General features: G+C 43.8%; 1 protein-coding gene across 10 annotated transcripts in view; it reads left to right on the forward strand.

Moving 5' to 3' along the window:
- NEBL (nebulette) overlaps positions 1–16957 on the forward strand; it is a 215104-nt gene that overhangs the window by 143595 nt on the left and 54552 nt on the right. For 7 of the 10 annotated variants that reach the window (XM_073581843.1, XM_073581833.1, XM_073581837.1 and 4 more), the window contains 2 exons: positions 2423–2533; positions 13912–14022. The exons of 2 other annotated variants lie outside the window; for them this stretch is intronic. In XM_073581843.1, the coding sequence (XP_073437944.1) occupies positions 2423–2533; positions 13912–14022 (222 nt within the window). Of the gene's footprint in view, positions 1–2422; positions 2534–13566; positions 13735–13911; positions 14023–16957 lie in introns of those variants that run through there. One more of the 10 variants, XM_073581839.1, reaches the window with a different exon arrangement.

Raw genomic sequence — 16957 nt, forward strand, 5'->3', positions numbered from 1 at the left:
GTATGCCCATCAATCATGGCAAGGTGACCTCCCTCTGATGGGTCCCTGCTCTGCACTACAAGCCACTTCTCGGCCGCCAGCCTACAACTTTGGAGAAACATGTCACTACTGGGCTCAGCCTACAATTTATTGGCTGGTAGAGCTGATTGCGGCACCTGCAAGGCCGAAAGGGAGGGGTGCAAGATCAGACTGGAGGCAGCCAGTATTACTTAAATAATATTACTTAAATATATTTATCTATCTATCTATCTATCTATCTATCTATCTATCTATCTATCTATCTATCATCTATCTATCTATCCCATATCTATCTATCTATTATCTATCTATCTAATATCTATCTAATATCCATCTATCTCATATCTATCGCTCTATCTACCGTATCTCATATCTATCTATCTCTCTATCTATCTGTATTCATTATATTTCTGCAGACCTCGTGCGCTGCCGTCAGCATTGTAATTGGTGCCTTACACCCATTAATGAATATGACTTTGACGTCCATGTGCAGTCGGCTGCGCGGTCCATGTTTGCGCCACACACCGGATAGCACGGCACATGTGACCGCAGCTCTCGTTCTTCTGATTTATGCCTAACAACTGCAGCTATCTCCAGTAATAGTTATCTTTCCGTCCTGAGCTTTAATGACGTCTCACACAGGGACCAGTAATTGATTTCCAGGCTGGATCTCTACAGACAGGCTGGTTTTATTGTTATACCCATGTAACCCTGCTCCATGACTGCAACGTGATGAGGATGAGACATGGACGGCTGTGTGTGACCACAATTCATGATGACAGTAGAAATTAGAGACCCTTCATCTGTTCTGCTAGCGTCGTCGCCTGTTTTGACATGTGATCCTTCTTACTGCCGTATACTTTGAGAATTGAGTATATCTTGTGTTAGTGGTACCGCGCGTTTCTATCAGCTCAGGGCACCAACAATAATAAAGCAGGGAGGACCCCATAGCAAAACCCCACAATAGAGCTCTCTGACACAACATTCGGGCATGGCAACTTGTTCCGCCCACTGTCCCCCACGCCGTCCTATTATTTGTAGACCTGTAGCCGTTATGTTTCGGTGACTGTTGTCTGAGCCATTTTCCTCCCGGCCTCTCCGTTCACATACATGTTCGGTTTGGCGGAGCATTCATGTATGTTTAGTGGAGAGAAAGATGTCAAACACTGACTGAAAGCTCTGGCAGCCGGTTATCTACTCATACAATAAAAAGATTGGGCATGTTGATATTCAACATGTCTGATCCTTGTCTTCACTGGTGGGCACAATTAAAGAAACCATCTAATTTGGGAGTCTTTTTAGAAAGCTGCCATGTTTTTCTATCAAAGACGAAGTTTTTAAAACCGTTATTGAATGGTTATGAATTTTTTTCATGTTTTCTCTCATATTAAAAGGAATGTCCTGCCTTAGGGTACACATCTATAGTCACTCTATGTGTATAATCACAGTACGCACTGTCAGGATACTCTAGTGGCGGCGGGAACATGACTGCAATTATCCAACTTACACACATGTGGTCACATTCCGACTAGACATGCATGGTATCTCTCACGGAAAGTGTATCGAGTGCGACCAGACATGTCTAGTCAGAATGTGACCAGAAGCATGGAAATCTCACACATGCGGTCACATGACTGCCTGCTCAGGGCGCCAGCACCAGAGAATCTTGACAGCACACAAGACAAGGCCAGACAATCCCTAAACAATAGATAGAAAATCTTTTTTTTTTGTGTAATTCTCCATACATACTCTGTGCACAAGTCACCATTATGTAAACTTCCATGATTCTTTTTCACTTTTATTTTACTTATCAAAGAAGCTGTTTTTTATTAGTCATTTTTTTTTTACACGTCTGTAAGTTCTTTAATTATCTTTTTGCTTTAGCAATGTGACAAAACCGTCCTGCTCATGAGTTTTCATGGCTCTCCTCTCTGCTCTCCTTCTGCCTTCTCTCAGTGTTAGAGATAGTGGAAGGGGGTTGTCCAAAGATCTCCACAGTATGGATAGGTGAGATAATATCTAAAGGAAGGCAAAGAAAAAAATGTATAGAAAAGAAGGAAAGCACATGAAGAGGAAATACCGTAAGTGCAGGATAGAAGCTGTGCTGATATTTAAGCTCCTGAACACAGCAGCACCCTGGATATGCATAAAGCTCACATACAGCCTATATTGCTGGGAGAGACACTCCCGCAAGAGAAAAATCTGAAATTTAGATAAGGCTGAATACTGCATTTTGGGGCGTCTGCTAATTATTGAAGGAACTAGAATTCCAGATGGAAATTTAGTGCAATTTTCCACTTTAAGTTAACCACTGACATATGTAAAAATCATATTTTTCCATGTCAAATGTGTCTATTCCCTTTAATCCTTGCCAATGAAATTTACGCTTTTTTATTTCATCCAGACAAAGTACAAGAAAGCCAGCAAGAAAGAATTGTCCAACTCTCTTTACAAGATGATGCCAGAAACATTAGACACGGTACTTGCAAAGCAAGTGACACAACTTCAGAGTGAGGTACTGTGAAAAAGTTGTATTTTGCTTTTTACTGTCCCCCCTGCCCAAAAAAAGTAAAAGAAAAACCCAAATACCTGGAACCATTAGTATAGTTTTCTTATAGACAATATTTACATACATTTTACAATTTTATTTTACCTTTTGGCCAGCGAGTGGCGAGGTAACGCTAGATCCTGGCAGACACCTTGCAGTTTTCGTCAGCTTAGCGAGCGCTGTCTTTCAGTAACAGAAGGAGCCTTGTTATAGAAGACGGCTGAGAAGGTCATGCCAAGTTTCTACGGCAAATCCCAGAAATCGGGCTTTACACTGTTTATAAATATTCCCCTTACGGCACAAGATACAAGGCCATGTACTTTACCTTTATGAAGGCAGACTTTTTCTCTTGTGATACATTGTATAAATAGTAATCATATAAACGATAAAATGGGTATTTCCATCCTTTATATTCATGGTTTGTCCACAGGATATGTCATAAATGTCTGATAGATATAGAACTGGCAGGCCTGGGTCTCGCACCTGTCTCAAGATCACATCACGTTGACAACTTCAAGCATATTCAGTAGGAATTGAGCCCTAAGCTATCACTTCGCTCAGTAATTCCAGCCTATTCTTGCAGTACTTTTACATCAGCTGCGGTTTGTCCAGGTGGCAAAACCTATAAAAATTAATTTTTAACACAAGAATATAGATGTACCCATCTTGAACATTTATGGTAGACCCAAAAGATTCTTTTGAAGTACGATAGATAAGGGTTCCCTCTACCAAGAGCCTAGATTTTGGTGGCTCAGTGGTTAGTGAGTCGCCTTCCCAGGGCTGTGGGGTACACGGTACCGGGCCGGTATCGGTGGGATGTGTCAAGGCAGCAGTGACCCAATCCATGGCCCTGGGAGCCCAAATAATAGGGGAGACTGAATGGCGGAAATGCAGTGGATTAGATGAATAGTTTGTGATGCCACCTGTGGTGTTCGGCAATTGAGGTGTTAAGCCGACGCTGCATGCAGATCCTCTGGGACTGGTAGTGTGGTGCAGCAAAGTTGTTGAAGCTCCCCACAGGTGGAGCTATAGTCCCAGGGCAGTGTAGATGTGGTTGGCACGGGAATGTAGCAGTGCCGGAAGGGTAGGAAGCAGCAAAGACACAGCGGGATGCAATTTCTGTACCTTTACTTGATAAATGCAGTCCAGGGTCCTGATTACAGATGGTACCGGAGCAGGCTAGCCTGTAAGCAACTCAGGGATTCTCTCTCAGCAGATGGGCTGTGCAGTCTCCTTCCTAGCGCTTACTTGAGGGATCTCCAGTACCGAGTTAAACTGGAGTTCCTCCTGTCATATATTCCCAAGAACTCTACTTGTACGGCAGACAGCTGTAGCCTGCTTCGGGGATTCCTTACTCCTGAGTCCCGGCTCGCTATCAATGTTGCTGTTGTGCCCGCAAGTCTTAGATGGGAGTAGTGCATTTGCAGCCTCCTACTCTTCTGGTGTCTGTTGCAGGACCATTAGTATCCATACAACCATGGAGACCAGGCTCCAGATCATGCGCTTTCGATGGAGATGAGCCTTCTCTCGTTGCTCGATCTCCGCGCTTCTTCCTCATGTCTGCACACTTCACCCTCCTCAGACTAACTACTCCCTCCTTCCTCTTGGCCCTCAGAGAGCACTCCTCCCCTCAATTCCGGTTCAGAGCTCCATCTGTTGGTTTGGAGTGGAACTGTGTTGCATGTATAGGTTAACTGTGAGAGAGACCCTTCATCGCTGCCAAGCATGACATCACCCTCCCAGGAGGAAGGCAATGCCATTGTTGCGACCATACTCCTGGGGGCGCCACATTAGCACTGGGGGATTGCAACGCTGGGGTTCTGGGTTCAAATCCCACCAAGGACCACATCTGCAAGGAGTTTGTATGTTCTCCCCATGTTTGCTTGGGTTTCCTCCATGTTCTCTGGTTTCCTCCCATATTCCAAAGACATACTGATAGGGAATTTAGATTGTGAGCCCCAATGGGGACAGCGATGATAATAGCGCTGTGGAATACGATAGGGCTATATAAGCAAAGCAACTACTATATAATCGTCTAATTCTGTCTGTAATGGAAATCCCGCGTCGCGGGAATTCGAACGACTGACCTCCATGCGGGTCATCTCCTGCCTCACAGAGGTCAGCGGCGATGCAGCCGGGAGATAACCGGCGCAGAACTCAATGTACGGATGGTACCCAGGGTCCGGAGGACAGGAGACTCTCCTCCAGGCCCTGGGTACCATAAACCTGTAAAAAATAGAATTAAAATAAATAATAGTGATATGCTCACCTTCCGACGGCCCCCGGACTCTTTCCCTCCTCTCAACAGGCGTCCGGCATCTTCCGGTCCCAATAATGCTTTGCACGAAAGACCACTGATGACGCTGCGCTCTCGCAAGAGTGACGTCATCTCAGGTCCTTCGCGCTAAGCATTACTGGGACCGGAAGATGCCGGGAGCGTGGTGAGGAGATCGGAAGGTGAGTATAACCCCCGCTGGCCATATTCTAGAATACCCGATGAGTTAGAATCGGGCCACCATCTAGTAATAAATAAATAATAGAAGTCAACAGAGAAAGACACCTATCCGGCCACCTCTCTATTCCCAGTGGACCCCACTCTTGAAATAGGTGTTGGACCCAGAGGTGAGGCTCACATCTATCAGACATTAACAGTGTACCCTCAGCTTGGAATACCCCTTTAATCTTTATATATTTGTTTAAAAAATGTATTTTTAACGGGTTTTTCCCACATAGACAACATTTACTTACGTAAAAGGTTTAGTGTATCCAATCGGGACGGTACCTAACTCTTGTAGTTCACCTCGCCATGTGCGGACTGCGGCAGGAGATGCGGCGTCAGATCTCAAACTTTAATTATGTCGATAGTTGCACGATGCCACGCGTCTGGTCCAGTGTTTTTTGGCTTATTTTTTTTTTTATCTGGCTATTATGTATATATAAATTTGGCCTTCTTTCCAGTCATTTGGGATTACCTTGAATTAAAGGCTAAAATGCTGGGAAGACATGCTTTACCTCACCTGCTCTTCATGCCTGACATCCCATCATCTCCAACACTTTTTTATGAATGACTATCTTTGAGGCGTCGGGTGTTCATGGTATCGTATAGAAATCAGTACACCCAGGACAAGTCACAGCAGTCTCGTACTTTGCTATCTATGTATACAAAGAACTTGAATAAGCCGTAATAGAAAAGGTAGATGGATTCCTGGTGATGTACGACAGCAGATGCTTCCTCTCCAGTGTCTGCAACCTGACACTGTGCGTCTCCTACTCTAAATGCCACATTAATTTACTGGGTTGGAGGAAAATGTGGCAGTCACGTTTCATGGGAATTGACATCTGCTGGAGAAAAATTAACCACAGACAAACGACATCGATAAAAGAAACACTTTTTATTGTCATCGTAAAAATGAAATATATTTTGGCAATGGTAACATTTTCTCGGCCGTAAATAAACCCGTTTCTTGCTCCGCTCTGCCATTCAATTACTCATATATTGGATACAGTATTTCTTATTTCACACCCAAATGACATCATTGAAATAAATCTACAGCACGTGTGATGGGTTAATTCGCTTTCCCACAGTCTGATATATTGTCTATTTCCCTAGTTGGACCCTGGCGCATCGCTTCGCTTTATAATGCGATCATGTAAGGGTGTATTGTAGTGATGAGCGAACGTTCTTGGATAAGGTGTTATGTGAGCATGCTTGAGTGCTAACCGAGTGTCTTTGGAGCGCTCGAAAAATATGTTTGAGTCCCCGCGGCTGTTAGACAGCCGTAAAACATGCTAGAATCCCGTTTGTTAGTCAATCCCTGCATGTGTTGCGGCTGTCGAACAGCCGTGGGACATGTAGCCATGGGGACTCGAACGTATTATTCGAGCACGCCGAAGTCATCAGGTTAGCACCCGAGCATAATCAGATAACACCTTATCCAAGAACGTTCGTTCGTCAATAGTATATTGTAATGTATAGGTGCATTATGGACCAAATAATAAAACTTTGGTGATAGGTTTGTTCCACGAAAGCAGCCCCTTTTTTTTAATAAAAGCCATAAAAAGCAATCAGTTGGTTAATCAAAGTCCCGATCTGCTAGAATAAAAATCTTCCAGGGCACAAGATGCTCGTACAGAGGGGCCATCTGTTCTTGCTCATTTCGGGAGGTGCCAGTATTAGTGCTACCATTGTTCATGCGTTGTCATTGGTAGTAAGCCGGCCATACACATTAGATGGCTGCCAGCCAAATGATGCTTCAGCTGTTCTTTCGACTGACATCCAACTCTCCCATACACAGGAGCGCTCCTTCGTCCGAGTCCGCCTGTGTTTTTCTACGAGAAAGCCGCCAACTGACGTGAGCCAGCGGCTCATCTCAGGAAGAGCAATGCAAGCGGCAGTCCGAAATCGGACGTGCGCGGTCAAGATCTCTCTCGACCATCATATGACTGGTGCCCCCATACACATTAGACTGTTGGCCGAACCCGTCGATATCGGCCGACGTAAGTCTAATGTGTAATGCCGGCGTTAACATTTCTAACAATGCAAATAAAGGCAGTCCCATGGGCCCCAGATCAAAGTATGGGCAGGGTCCCCTACCCTGACCCTTTGTAATAAAAAGTGTGTTAGCTGCAGTGTTGCTTTGGATAAATTCCTGATTTTGCACTATACATTAAAAAGGTGAGATCTGCAGTATCTGAACGGCTTCCCCAACGTAGTGAGCACATGTCGGTTCATAAAATCTGCACATTGTGAACACTCACATATAACCATTACACACATTGCCTACATACACACATACTCATATACTCTATACATAAATTACACAATATATCCAAATAATTGGGCCTAACAAAATGGCACTTCAAAATACTACAATATCCAAAAAGACAAAGGAAGTTGAGCCATAAAATACATAGCCTTTATTATAGCATAATAGCCAAACAATAAAAACACTATAAACAGAGATACAAGTCCAATATAGCCTAACAAGGTAAGTATGTGCATATACTGCCAAATGGCAAATAGACACCAGTAAGAAGCACAAAAAATGTATAGATATAGACTTAGTGTGACAGCATAGTAAACACTTATAGGTGGCTTCCTACAAAAAGATATCTATAACTCCTCTGCACAAATAGTCTGCATGAATGTGAAATAACAAATATGCAAGGGAAATTTTCCCAAACAAGACTAATATGGCATATAGTAACCAATATAATGAACCAAAAATAATAAATATACAGCCCAGTGAGCAATCATGTGAAAACAATGATCCAAATGAACCGTTTACATAGTAAAATGACCACTGCTGATAAATAAATGCACAGTGCATATAAAAAGACTGCAGCACATACCAATACAAAGCTGATGCTTGTATACTACACAAGTACATATATAGTCTCCAAAGTATCAAAGTGCATGTCTAAAGGGGCATATAGCCTCATAAATAAGGTAAATATACAATGTAAGCACAGACCAATATGTACAAAAATAAAGTGTGTTATATATAACACTAGCTGGTATATAAGACGGTGGCAGAAAGAGACAATGTCAAGCTAAGAAATACTTATATTGAGGTAATAAGTAGTGACCACAATGTAATGGTCTCAGCCACTTAATGAGTATCAGGCATGACAGCTGAAAAAAGTGGAGTGCATGAAGGAAACATACAACCTTGTGAGGCGCGGGTCCCCGACGCGCGTTTCGCTCTAGCTTCGTCTCAGGGGGTAGTGAATGTGGCTCTCAATACTGTGTGCCCTTAAATAGCCCCAAAGTGCCAAGTGATTACCTCACAGATGTGTGGAGTCCGGCGTGTAACGCCATCATGGAGCACGTCCGCCCACAGCTCCGCCACTCACCCATCCGACACGTCAGGAAAGGGAAGGAGCAGAAGACCGCCCAGGGTGACGCGTCTCCACGGCAACGTACCTCATCGCGAGGCCCCGCCGTCGGCCGCCCAGCCACGCCCCCATCCGACATGTCTGGACAGGGGGGCCGCATAAGCAAACCAGACAGACGTGACCGCACAATGATTGCCTAGAAAGTGCACAGATAATCAAGAATATGTAAGGTGTCAGTAAATAATGTATACAGAGTGCAGTGATGAAAAACCATATGCTACAGCTATCCACCGAAGACACTAATTCAGCATGGTACATATAGATATACAAATGCAAAATATAACATGATTATAAGTGATAAGACAGAGCTATGTAAAAAAAAAGATTTTTTGTATAAAAAATAAATAAACAGGACCTAGTGAGGTTCCACGCACTAATACTAAATATATACATAAACATCAAAGATACAAAAATACATTATGATACAAAGAAGAACATATAGTGTTTTTATTGTTTGGCTATTATGCTATAATAAAGGCTATGTATTTTATGGTTCAACTTCCTTTGTCTTTTTGGATATTATTAACATAAATTACACAGTAGCATATATTACACACTTGTGTACACACAATATACATATTTATTCACACTACACACATACACGTATGCACCTGCACACATATATAATAATATAATAAATTTTATTTTTATAGCGCCGACATATTCCGCAGCACTTTACATTTCAGAGGGGATTTGTACAGACAATAGACATTACAGCATAACAATAATCACATACAGTAGATTATAACAAATACCAAGAGGAATGAGGGCCCTGCTCGCAAGCTTACAGTCTATGAGGAAAGAGGTAGACACGAAAGGTGGGTGGTAACAGTTGCCCTGATTGTATGGACCAGCCATAATGTTAGGTGTGTGACAGTATGGACACAGAGGGCTAATGGATGCATAAAGCATGTGGGAGAATGATGCGGGGAACCTGGTTATGGTAAAACTTTTGGCTCTGCCACACAGGGATAGATTAGGTTAATGTGTTGAGGTGGTAGGCCAGTCTGAATAAATGCGTTTTCAGGACACGCTTAAAATTGTGGGGATTGGGGACTAATCGTATTGACCTGGGAAGTGCATTCCAAAGAATTGACGCGGCACGTGTAAAGTCTTGGAGACGGGAGTGGGAGGTTCTGACTATTGAGGATGCTAACCTCAGGTCATCAGCAGAACGAAGGGCGCGGGTAGGGTGGTATACTGAAACAAGGGAGGAGATGTAGGGTGGTGCTGAGCCATGGAGGGCTTTGTGAGTGAGGGTAATAAGTTTATACTGAATTCTGGAGTGGATGGGTAGCCAGTGTAATGACTGGCACAAGGTAGAGGCATCGGTGTAACGATTGGTGAGGAATATGATCCTGGCTGCAGCATTCAAGACAGATTGGAGAGAGGAGAGTTTGGTAAGAGGGAGACCGATTAGAAGAGAGTTACAATAGTCGAGACGAGAATGAATAAGAGAAACAGTAAGAGTTTTTGCAGAGTCAAAGGTAAGAAAAGGTCGAATTCTAGAAATGTTTTTGAGGTGCAGATGACAAGAGCGAGCCAGTGATCGAATGTGGAGGGCAAAGGAAAGCTCGGAATCAAGTATGACCCCAAGACAGCGGGCCTGTTGCTGGGGAGTAATAATGGAACCACACACAGAAATGGCAATGTCGGGTATAGGTACATTAGTAGAGGGAGGAAACACCAGGAGTTCAGTCTTTGACAGGTTCAGTTTCAGATATAGTGAGGACATGATATTAGACACAGCGTTTAGACAATCGCCGGTGTTTTCTAGAAAGGCTGGCGTGATGTCAGGAGAAGAAGCGTATAATTGGGTGTCATCAGCATAGAGATGGTACTGGAAACCAAATCTACTGATTGTTTGACCAATAGGGGCAGTGTACAAGGAGAAGAGGAGGGGGCCTAGAACCGATCCTTGGGGGACCCCAACAGTAAGGGGAAGATGAGAGGAGGAGGAACTGGCAAAAGATACAGTAAAGGAGCGGTCGGAGAGATAGGAGGAGAACCAGGAGAGAACGGTATCCTTGAGGCCAATGGAACGGAGCATAGTGAGGAGGAGCTGATGATCCACAGTGTCGAATGCTGCAGAGAGATCCAAGAGAATTAGCATGGAGTAGTGACCATTTGATTTAGCTGTTAGCAGATCATTAGAGACTTTAGTGAGGGCAGTTTCAGTGGAGTGTAAAGAGCGGAAACCGGATTGGAGAGGGTCGAGAAGAGAGTTTTCTGAGAGATAGCGGATAAGACGGGAGTGGACCAGGCGTTCCAGGAGTTTAGAGATGAAGGGAAGATTAGAGACAGGTCTATAGTTAGCGGCACAGTTTTGGTCGAGGGATGGTTTTTTAAGTAGTGGATGTATGATGGCATGCTTAAATGAGGAGGGAAAAATACCAGAAGAGAGAGAGAGGTTAAATATTTTAGTTAGGTGAGGGGTGACAGCAGGGGAAAGGGACTGGAGGAGTTGTGACGGAAATGGGTCACTGGTGCAAGTAGTTGGGCGAGAAGATGCAAGGAGCCTGCTTACTTCTTCTTCTGTGACTGGTTCAAAATCAGAGAGTGAGCTAGATGCAGTGGGGGAGGGAGGACAGTGCATGGTATGAGGTGATTGGGAGATAATTTCCTGTCGGATCTGGTCAATTTTTTCTTTGAAGTAATTGGCCAGATCGTCAGCTCGGAGCTCCGTGGTTGGGGCCTGTACTCTTCGATTGAGTAGAGAATGAAAAGTGTCAAAGAGACGTTTCGGATTATTGGACAGTGAGGTGATGAGGGTGTTGAAATAGGTTTGTTTGGAGAGGTGAAGGGCAGTGTTGTATGTTCTAAGCATAAACTTAAAATGGATGAAATCTTCGGGTAGATTGGATTTTCTCCACAGACGTTCGGCGCACCTGGAGCACCGCTGCAGGAAACGTGTTTGCACCGTGTGCCAGGGTTGTCGCCGTCTGCGTTGTGGTGTTCTATTTATAGGGGGTGCAAATTCATCCAGGGCAGTTTAAAGTGTTTCATTGTAATGCTTCAATGCAGAATCAGGACATGAGAGGGAGGAGATAGGAGCCAATGAAGACTGCAAGTTCTTCATAAGTTTCTGGGTGTTAATGGCCTGAATGTTTCTATAAGTCTGGACAGTGGGAGTGACCTGAGCAGCCTGGCAGTTCTTGATAGAGAATGAAAGAAGATTGTGGTCAGAGAGCGGGAGAGGTGAGTTTGCAAAATCATCCACTGCACAAAGCCGAGAGAAGACCAAGTCGAGGGAGTTTCCGTCTTCATGCGTTGGAGAATTAGTAAGCTGCGAAAGGCCAAATGAGGAGGTTAGAGATAAAAGGTGAGTAGCAGATGGTGAGAGGGGAAGAGCAATGGGGATGTTGAAATCTCCCATGATGAGGGTAGGGATGTCACAGGAGAGAAAATGTGGAAGCCAAGTGGCAAAATGATCCAGGAACTGATGGGAGGGGCCGGGAGGACGATACACCACCGCCACTCGCATGGAGAAGGGGGTGTAGAGTCTGACGGCATGGACCTCAAAAGAAGGGAAGACAAGTGAGGGTACTTGAGGGATAACCTGAAAGGTACATTTTGGTGATAGGAGCAGACCAACGCCTCCACCAGCTCTATTGTCTGATCTTGGGGTATGAGAGAAGTGAAGCCCCCCGTATGAAAGAGCAGCAGCAGCGGTAGTGTCTGACTGCTGGATCCAGGTTTCAGTAAGAGCCAGGAGGTTAAGAGACTTAGAAAGGAAAAAGTCATGAATGAAGGAGAGTTTGTTACACACTGAGCGAGAATTCCAAAGTGCACAATTAAGAGAGACAGATGGCATGCAGGGAATATTAATAAGATTAGAGGGGTTTCTGAGTGTAGCAGTCGGGAGGTTTGACTTTCTATAACATGGGGGACCAGGGTTGGGAGCAATGTCTCCTGCGACTAGGAGGAGGATAGAAAGAGTGAGCAGATGGTTAAGTGATTTGTGAGAGCGTCTCTGATGTTGAATGGTGGGTCTGACTGGATCTGTGCAGTTTAACAACGTGAAAAGAGCATGAGTGCTATACATAGGAGAGGAAAGAAGCGAGGGGCCAATGTGGATGGAGTGTAGAGAGTTAATGCCAGGGCGGTGGATGTGTGTGAATGCAGCAGCCAGGACATAAATTACACAAATGCATATGGTATATATTTGTTGTACTCCAAATGTACAGGGAATAGATGTATATAAATGTCTTACCTGTCTCCTGCCCTGTCTAACTGCCATGTTATAACTGCCAGTACTTTGATAAACTGTACTTGGATAAAGTGTGCATAAATGCCCCCTGCATAAATGCTATCCCCAAGCTATGTCTGAATATATAGGAGGATAAGACTTAGAACATTTTTTTTTTTTTTTTTGGGCTCTCTCTCTATTCTCGTTAATCAATCACACTAAATTGAGATACCAGGACCCAATAAAATGTTGTGGTCAAATAAACACATGTCCAGCACTACATGGATCATAAAGCACTTTGAAAAGTTTCTTGACCTCAGAACATAAGGGGACAAGCAGAGTAAGTTGAAAAAAAACTATATACCATATATAAGCTTGCAGAGTTGAAAACACAGAGATAGTATTCAGGATTAACTGCTTGCTGACATTGAATGGAGACACAGGAGTGGATTCAGAGCAGAGATTGGAAAAGCTGGTTACCATATATAAGCTTGCAGAGTTGAAAACACAGAGATAGCATTCAGGATTAACTGCTTGCTGACATTGAATGGAGACACAGGAGTGGATTCAGAGCAGAGATTGGAAAAGCTGGTTACCAGATATAAGCTTGCAGAGTTGAAAACACAGAGATAGCATTCAGGATTAACTGCTTGCTGACATTGAATGGAGACATATATGCACAAGCGAATACACATACAGACACACACACTACACACGTGCATAGCTTTTCTGTAAAATCTCTGCATTGCTATTAAACTGTGCATTTCTTTAGAGTCTTAATTTGGGGGTGTGAGTGTGTGTGTGTGTGTGTGTGTGTGTGTGTGTGTGTGTGTGTGGGGGGTGTTTTCACCTTTCCCTCTTGGATGTTGTCAATCACAGCTCAGTAGCTGATCTCATAGTTTATCATTCTCAGGTGCTGCTGAGCTGTGATTAGAGGAAATGTCCAGTTGGGGTGCAAAGCAGAGATTTCACATACTGTGCTCTAAAAGCAACAAATGTGAATATCTCCGTAATGGAGGGACACAGAGCAAAACGGAAAAGAGTGGCAGAATCAGGAGAACTCAAGGATTTTTTTTACAAGGTATTTAACTCATTTTTAAGCAAGTTACAGGTCCTCTTTAAGGGGTCATTCATTGACTTGGGTGGCACTAAAGACAATTTCCTCCCATCCAAAGGAGATCTAAATTGCATATTCTTAATTGGAGCATGGCCTTCACTATGAATAAATCCACTGGATAACGCAATTATTTTTTTGCAGGTCGTTTACAAGCATAAATATGATTCAGAAAAGGGAAAATCTACTTATGCTCAAATGTTGGAGCCTCCAGATATCAAACATGCGATTGAAGTCAACAAACACCAGAGTAATGTGAGTAAATGAGAAGGGGGTGTGGAACAACCACACAAATACGACATCTAGATCCAAAATATTAGCAAATATCACTTTATTGAAAAACATGGACAGAGCAGGGGGAATGGGGGAGCATGTGCAGGGGAAATAAAGTGCAACAGTGCTAAAAGACGCGCCTACCCAACAAGACTGACACAGGGGTATCCATGTAAATAACTGCAATAGCACAATTAAATAGCAGGTGCCGCCTAAATCCAAATGGTAATGATCTCCACATGTATGTACTTATGGAAATAAACATAAGGTAACCGTGGTATTAGCTCTCAGAAACCGATTGCACCATTAACAACCATAAAACATACCCTTTGTATGTGCCTGTTATAATTCAATGGCGCCACTGAATAGGGCGACAAGTTGTCTAATTAGTACTGCACAGGGTTAAGGGATGAAGAGGTAATATAATTATCACCAATCTCAGACAAAGCTGACATCATATCCCTTGGTCCTGGTAACACCAAGCAATGACGGGTGGGAGTATACAGTCAGATGTAACAATAACATATCCCCCGCAATTGAGAGTACAGTGAATCTAACACCGGACATGCCAGGTAAAGTGGGGGGAAAAAGAGCAAGAGAGGAGAAATATCCTCAAAGTTACCTATGCGGGCACCGGTGCGGTCAAGCAGGCTGGCGGCGCGTCTCCCCGACGCGTGTTTCGGAGCGAGGCTCCTTCGTCAGGGGGCGTGGTAATGATGATGGTGCATGGGTAGAAATAGCGTGAGTAAATGTATAGCATTGTCCACCGGGGGCTTTACCATGAATTAGATATTAGGATATGTCATCAATATCAATAGATATGTGGATGTGCCATCAATGGAACTGTGCCGCTTCAATACCGCACGGAACCTAAAGACACCATGTAAACAATGTAAACAAGACACAAAACATAAAACAGGGATAAGAGAAAACCTCTGTTATACAAAAGCACAACTAACAATAGGAAGGAGGATCGGGAAAGGGGAGGAAAAAGCTAAACAGGAACAAGGATAGGTGTAGCTCTGTTTTTAAAAGAATGAATAAAGTTTTTCTAATCCTGTGCAACTATTTTAATGGTTGGTAAATCCTCTTAAATCATGCTCTCAGATTGGCTAAAAGTAAGACACTCACCATAAGATATAAGTGAAATATAGAGATTTCCTCTTGTATCTTAATGAAAACAGATAACTGAAAGCATCTGCATATTAGCTGGAGAAGATGGAGACAAGTTGGCTGACTAATCAAGCAGACTGTATAATAATGAGGTGAAAGATTAAAAAAGAACCGAATTACTTCATCAGCCATACATGATAGAAAGTGAAGAGCAAATGATGATCACTGGAAATACTCTAGATTTTAGATGTAGCATATATTCACAGACCATTTGTCAGATCTTCACAGTTGGTTATGCATTACACTCTGAATTGGCAAGTATGAATATATATATATATATATATATATATATATATATATATATATATATATATATATATAAAATCTTATATGGACAAAAATACTGGGAGTCGGGACTCAGACATATTTTAGACATCCCATTCTAAATCCATAGGCATTATTATAGCGTTGTTTTTTCCCCTTTGCAAAAATTAACATCTCTTGCTCTTCTGGAGAGACTTTCTGCAAGATTTTGGAAGATTTTGCTCATTTGTGCAGAATAGCATTTGTGAACTCAAATATTGACGTTAGGGATCGGTCGGGCTCACAATCCCCGATCTAGTTCACCCTGAAGGTGTAGGATGGGGTTGAGGTGAGGAGATGAGGGGCCAGATGTTATACACTGGGAGTGAGGGGCTGGATGTTTTACACTGGGAGTGAGCGGCCAGATGTTATACAACGGGGAGAGGGGCCGGATGTTATACACTGGGGGAGAGGGGCCGAATGTTATATACTGGGAGTGAGAGGCTGAATGATATACACTGGGAGTGAGGGGCCAGATGTTATACAACGGGGGAGAAGGGCTGGATGTTATACACTGGGAGTAAGGGGCCAGATGTTATACACCTGGGGAATGGGGCTGGTTGTTATACACAGGGAATGAGGGGCCAGATGTTATACACCGGGGAGAGGGGCCGGATGTTATACACTGGGAGTGAGGGGCCAGATGTTATGCAACGGGGGAGAAGGGCCGGATGTTATACACTGGGAGTTAGGGGCCAGATGTTATACATCGGGGAGAGGGGCCGGATGCTATACACAGGGAGTGAGGGGCCAGATGTTATATATCGGGGAGAGGGGCCAGATGTTATACACTGGGAGTAAGGGCCAGATGTTATACATCTGGGGAATGGGGCTGGATGTTATACACAGGGAGTGAGGGGCCAGATGTTATACATCGGGAAGAGGGGCCGGATGTTATACACAGGGAGTGAGGGGCCAGATGTTATACATCGGGGAGAGGGGCCAGATGTTATACACTGGGAGTAAGGGCCAGATGTTATACATCTGGGGAATGGGGCTGGATGTTATACACAGGGAGTGAGGGGCCGGAAGTTATACACTGGGAGTGAGGGGCCGGAAGTTATACACCGGGGGAGAGGGGTTGTAGGTTATACACTCAGAGTGAGGGGCCAGCGTATAGCTAATGTCTGTGTATACTATTTTTACTGTGTACTAGGGGAGGAGTTACCAAAATATACCCCCAAAGGATGTTTCTGAGAGATGCCGCCAACTAGCTTCCATGTTATAAAAAATGTATACAGCGTGATATGTATTTTACACTGGGTAAATATTCCTGGTGTATATGGCAAGTGAAGGCCTGGGGGTTCACAGACTTTTCTACTATATCTAGTGGTTTCTTGGAGATTCTGGGACCCTGAACTTGTCATTTATGGTTCTCTTCTACTCATATCTGTCGGGGACACATTGGCTCCTGAGGCTCTAGGGGCCCGGTTGGTTGTAC

This window comes from Dendrobates tinctorius, unplaced genomic scaffold (genome assembly GCF_039654945.1).
Source record: "Dendrobates tinctorius isolate UK_male_01 unplaced genomic scaffold, ASM3965494v1 ptg000070l, whole genome shotgun sequence".
Lineage (NCBI taxonomy): Eukaryota > Metazoa > Chordata > Amphibia > Anura > Dendrobatidae > Dendrobates > Dendrobates tinctorius.